This window comes from Colius striatus, chromosome 7, assembly GCF_028858725.1.
Source record: "Colius striatus isolate bColStr4 chromosome 7, bColStr4.1.hap1, whole genome shotgun sequence".
In the NCBI taxonomy this organism is placed as follows: Eukaryota; Metazoa; Chordata; class Aves; order Coliiformes; family Coliidae; genus Colius; species Colius striatus.
This window is the reverse complement of record NC_084765.1, coordinates 8926455-8932454: the sequence shown is the minus strand read 5'-3', so window position 1 is coordinate 8932454 and position 6000 is coordinate 8926455. Positions and strand designations below refer to the sequence as shown.

Below are 6000 nucleotides of genomic sequence, written 5' to 3'. Positions count from 1 at the left end.
TAACATTATGCTACTTGAAACCAATAGCTCTTCACACAGTAGAAGACTGAGGGTCCTATTCAGCAAATATTCAGGGTCCTATGGCTGTGGCCACAGAGGTTCCAGAAGCTCTCGCTGAGTCTAATCCTGATTCAGGAACCAAAATGATATGCTGTGTATATATTTCTCTGCACAGCCTGGATGCGCTGGACACCCTCCCCCACTTGATTCCTGGGAAGGAAAAAAATATGTCTCTGTTTAGCTCAGTGACATGAAAAGCAATCCACAGTAATGAAATCTAAAGAAGTTAGCCAGGCATATATGAAAAGAACAGGATGCCTGTAAAAAGGGAAGAGCTGTCAAAACCTAATTGTGGGCTCTGGCTGCAATAAAATTTATCACAGAGGGAAGACAGGTTGGATATAAGGATGTAGACAACTGCTTAGGGACACTTCTTATATTCTGGGAAACAGTAACCATTCCACTACTCCTCACGTGCTTTGTCAAGCCATTTCGATTAATGCTTGGGTACAGCTGAGAGTTTGGTGATGTGTTTTCTAAACCCAGCTCCCAGATGCCCAAGTGGGCGTTTCAAGTGTGGCACTTCAGCCAGTAGCTAGCTGAGGGCACAAACATGTACGCAGAGCTTCACCATTTTGCTCCATCTTTTTCACAGCACCCTTGCATGCTGGCAGCACCCACACTCTGGAAAGGCATAGTGTGTTCCCACTGCCAAAGCTAGTGAGTGCCCAAAGGTCCTAATGCTGCAACTGCACTGCTGTGGTCCCCAGGCACCAGTAATGTCATGACTTATGGACACAGGGCAAGACTGTGGTATTTTAGCCATTTTGAAACATCTTCTTATTGTCCAACATTCACCTATGGAACTGCCTGGGGTTCGTGCTTACAACCAAGTTGGTAAAGTCCTTGGTTGGATCCCAGTAACATGGCTGCACTCTGATGCACAACATACACTCGGAGAAGCTGGGAGCTGCCTGCCTCTCTATGTGAGGTGCTTATAGTACTAGCTGTGGCTTGCTATGAATATTGTGGACTTTCCTGTCTTTCAGCATTGTTGCTGTTCATTAACTTGGTAGTTTCTTTTGATTGGGATTACTGCTTGACTTCAGCCAGTGATAGCAACAACAAAAGTAAGTCATAGTAACTATTATGAAGCAATTTAGTTAGATCTTTGATGAAATTTTGTGTCTCATGAATCAGGATTAGCATTCCCTGTATTGGGGAGAGGATTAGACAGAGGGATTAAAAGGACATCTTTACCCCACTGGACTCTCTGGAATAGCCCCTGAGGATATGGCTAAGAAAGAGTTCAACAGGAATGCCAAATTTCTGCTGAATAGGTTAAAAGGGTGAGGAAGCCTCTTCGGCAGCCATCCAAGCGCAGAAGACCTGCATAACATTTCTGCTGAATAGGGCCCTAAAGACAAAAAACAAAACAAAACAAAACAAAAAAAACCATAGGAACCTTGAAAAGCTTTTCTGATCTTGTTGCTTCTTATCAGAGCCTCAGATCTTCAGAGACACTTAAACATTTTTTTTCAGTGCAGTTAGGCATCCCTTGAGATATGCTAGTGGCATGGATGATATATTGTTACAAAAGAAGAAGTACAATTAAGTTGTTTTATATATAGATAAAAAAGGTCTTGGTTGTTCTGTAAGGAAGGTCTTTATATCAATAATCAGTGAAAGTTACCCCGGATCTTATTTAAAAAAAACCAAACCAAGCCCTTAATCTGGTGTATAATGTTTTGTGGTTTTAGGTCTATATTGAAGAAATGAATTACTTTCTGCCTCCCTAAAATTGAAAGATGCAGACTTTACTTGTGTGTTATGTTTGACTTTTAGTATCAGTGTTGCCAAGCTCCTGTCTGGGATTTAGTGCATGCATGTGGATCTTGGTTTGTCCATAAAATTTTATCCAGCTTCTAATGCCATATTATAGAAGAATATTCACAATTGCGGTAATAGGCAAGCATGAAATAAAAATCTTACCTCTGCAAGGGGATGCCAGTGAGCAATGGGTTTCCGAGGGTATGACAGCATCTCATTCCAGTGGTCCCGACCTAGGCTTTCTGCATCGTTGCCTACTTGACATACTCCAATGACCTCATTGTGACCTACACTGTGAAAATGTTCCATAATATTTTTATGCTTAAAATTTTACCTTTAGAACCATACCATTTACATCTTTGACAGATTATTAGAATTAATTCTTGCCTGAAAAATATAATGAACTATAAAATACATAAGTTTGCTCTTTGCATTTCCCACTCATCAGAGTAATTTAATATTCTCCCCATTATAGCATACACTGGGTGTCTGTGTGCATTTATTTCTTATTTTTACATTAAGAATGTATAAAGCTTTTTGCCTGTGTTCTGTAGTTAGTTGCAAATACATGTAAACTCTAAACCACAATTTTAGAAATGGAGGCACGTGTCTCAGGGGTTAGCCTAATTGTGCACAAACAGAACATCAGTGTGTGCACTCTCTAGGTTCAGTTATTTTAGTTCTGGTAAAGATGTATGCAGCTTAGTTATGTCAGTTATGGATGGAAATATACATTGTTAACTTTAGCAAGGAAATCCTGCCTGACAATACAAGAAATTTTAGCCTTCCATCAAACTCAGCATGACATTAATTTCTCATTTATTGGGAATAAAATGATAACTTTATTTCTGGATGCAAATCTACTGTGCAAGATTTTTATAAGCCAATAGATGATGTTATTTTACAGCTACAGGTATCTCACCGGTCATAATCCATAACAGCTATCGACAAGTTAATTTGGTCAATGTTTTCTGGAGGGACGTCAAAGACTATGGCTTCATTGTAAACGGGATTAAGGGTATTCCTCTTGGTGGAAGTTTTTCTTTTCTTTAGTCGCCTTCCTTCACACATTAAAGAAACCTTCACGTAGGGATCTGTGTGAATCATAAGAACAATGTTGGTTTTCTTTTGTTGTTTTTAAGCAAACATCAATGGAAAGTGAAGGGAACAGCCTTCTTGTATGCCCATACCTGCTTGCAGAATTAGTCACCTGCACCTGACTGAAATTTGAGATGCTTTATTACCATGCCTGGCAGGCAGTGGAGCTTTGAAAGCTTTACCTGGTTGACTGCTTATAATGAACAATTCAGGTTCGAGAAGTGTACTGACTTCTCAAAGGATATTAAAATATCCACTGAACCATGTTATGCAGCCTGCATATCAACCTATTTATAACAGCCTAATTACTTGTATAGATTTGTAGGACAGACAGAAGAAGACAATATTTTACACAGTGGGATTTACTGATGTATGGTTACATATAATTCAAAATGCAACAAATGGTGGCTTATATTTCTCAAGAGAATTATAATTATTTTTAAACTCCTGAATGTAGTAAAAACCCTGTTTCTTTGCAGCTCCTTTCTGGTGGCTCTATAACTCTCTGCTAGTATTTAGAAGTCGTCTAGGAACTCTTATTTAGTTTCTTGTTTTCTTCATCAAATTTTGAAAGGGTTGCTGAAAGCAGTCTGGGATGATCACTGCTTTGTCAGTATGCTGACAACAGCAGAACTGGCTCAGTGGCTGTTGGAGAATGTCAGAGATGGTCAGTCTGCCTCTGTGCTATAGCTATAACAAACAGTCTGCTATACAAGCAAATTCTCCATGTTATGAATGCAGTCTGGCCAACTCATCCTATTCTGAATCTTGCGATCTTTTTAAAAGCAGATTATTTAAATTGTGGGTTGAAAGCAAACAAAATGATAATACTTATTTCTTAGAAACTCCTGTATTCAGGTAGCTCAAGAGCTCACAGTGTAAGAACTCGCCTCTCAAAAATAATTCTGGGATTTGACAGTGCTGAATTTTGTGTCTCAGGAGAGAAACAGGGTGGAAATCCAAATTAAGCATTAAATTCATTCCTACCTGATGCTCCTGTGATATCCATTGCCTTTAAATTTCTTGCCTTTATTATTGTAATAGTTAGTCTACCAGCCGTTGGAAGGTAGCAGAGTGAAAACATCAGGTCACCAAGATCCACGTTATCCTGTTCCAAGGAAAAAGAAATAACATGAAGCAATAATAACAACCTTCCCTGCCAATAAGAGAAGCTAAAGATAAAAATATACCTTTGGGCATCTACAATTATGAAAGCAAAAGCTGCATTCTCATTCTGAAACACATCTACCAAACTCAGACATCCATCTGCATACAACATTCAAGTTGCTATATTTGTTGCTAGACCACCAAAGTTCTCAAATATAAATGTGGTTATAGTTTCTAGCACTCAGTCCTTGGAGGTGAAACACATCTAAGTGATGGGTTACAGTGTGGGGCACTGGAATACCTTTGTTCTATTTTATGTTTTGCACTGATTTGTGTGTATTATATATGAGCTACAACAGATGTCTGTGCCTTTCCTTCTGGTCTGTGGAAGGATCTCTGTAGAGAGATTCACAGGAAAAAAACAGTGGTCGTGCAGAGAAAGGTTTTATGCAACCCTCAAGCTTACACAAGTCATACATTATTATGTATTACTTGTATTATTATTATAGATGATGTATATTATAATATAGGTAATAGGTGCACAGTCACTATAGTAATGAGACATTCTCCATGAGATGCAGAGTAAGGACATTACTTCTTGTGCTTTGTGCAGACAAGCCCCCACAAGTAAGCTTATCCATGCATTTCATTGATGGAATGATTTGCAACCCTTTCCTGTGTCAATGGCATCAGGGTTTCAGAAAGGTAGTAGAAAGTGGGCAAACTAGGTTTGCAAAGCTGCTGTGGATTACGTGCATCTTGCCCTCTTAGCTTTGTGCAATAGCTTCTCTTCTTTCCTAGGCTGGCTCCTTCTGAGTCAGTCACCAAAAAATGAAGGGTGGTGGATGACACAGTGAATGAAAATACCTTGAAACAGCACCTAACAGTGTTAGTGTTTGTCTTTCAGCTACATGTTGTGTAGACCAATGCCCAGAGGGTATGCTGTCACTTTAGGTACTTCCATGAGTTAGCATGGGAGACTTGCTGGACAGAATGAATTGCTGTCATAGTGTAGTAGAAAAATGTTGTAGTGGAAGGAATTTCTAGACTTGACTTCACCCAACCCCTTGCTCAAGAGAGGCATCTTCACTTTAGTTTTCAGCTCATGCAAGGAAAAAAAATCATGTACATTCATTAAGAAACAGATCCTTTCTGTGTGCTGTTATAAGAGAGATGCTGTCAAAGAAGGAAAAAGCTCATATTATGGGCCCTTTGTCAGTTATAATTAAGTTTTAACCCTGACTTGACTTCATCAACTATCATCCTTTCCATTCTAAAGATCAGTGTTTCATGGTAGCTGTAAAGCTAAGAAAGGTTGTGACAATATCAGGATAGCTCATATGACTCACCCTGTTTAGTATCTCCTGATGGTTCTTACTTGGAAGCAGACCTGCTGCAACAAACTCTGTGTCACTGACTCATGTTGACTGTGGGAGAGTGAAAGTGCTATTTAAGAAGGTGATGCTGTAAGAAGTCCTACAGGCTAAAGCCCACATCCAGGAGACATCTCTCTTGGCTAACACCTGCACTTAACATTACAGGAGCAATAATTGATCTCTGAAATTTTCCCAGTGGTCAGCAGGAGTTTGATACCTATAAGCTGGGCAACACAAAGAAAAAGTTTTACTTATCCTTCCCATCGTGTGGAAAAACAACTTCAACATTGAAGTGCTACTTCCCCAGCAATGAGGTGCTGAGATTAGTAGCTGTGGAGTTCTCTCTCGTGCTGCAGTTAAGAGGACACCAGAATTTCATGGGACACCTGAAGAAATTATTGAGTGAAGCCAGCTTTTGGCAATCTGTGGAATTTATCACTCTGGCAAATTCGGATTGAGATTAGATATTGTCAACCTTGGCAAAGTCCTTCTGTATTCAAGTGCAGTGCTCTGCATGGTGACTGTGTAATTCATTATGCAAGTACTGTAAATACTTTACTGTTACTACCAAATACAAGAGATTCTATTC

At 39.4% G+C, this 6000-nt stretch overlaps 1 protein-coding gene across 1 annotated transcript in view; it reads right to left on the bottom strand.

The window, feature by feature from the left end:
• Window positions 1–1309: 1309 nt before the first annotated feature.
• Window positions 1310–6000, bottom strand: part of LOC104554799 (synaptotagmin-9) — a 59831-nt gene continuing 55140 nt past the window's right edge. The window contains exons 4-7 of the mRNA XM_061999984.1: window positions 3916–4036; window positions 2753–2924; window positions 1993–2122; window positions 1310–1417 (exon numbers count right to left, since the gene is read on the bottom strand). Coding sequence (XP_061855968.1) covers window positions 1310–1417; window positions 1993–2122; window positions 2753–2924; window positions 3916–4036 — 531 coding nt within the window. The remainder of the gene's footprint in view (window positions 1418–1992; window positions 2123–2752; window positions 2925–3915; window positions 4037–6000) is intronic.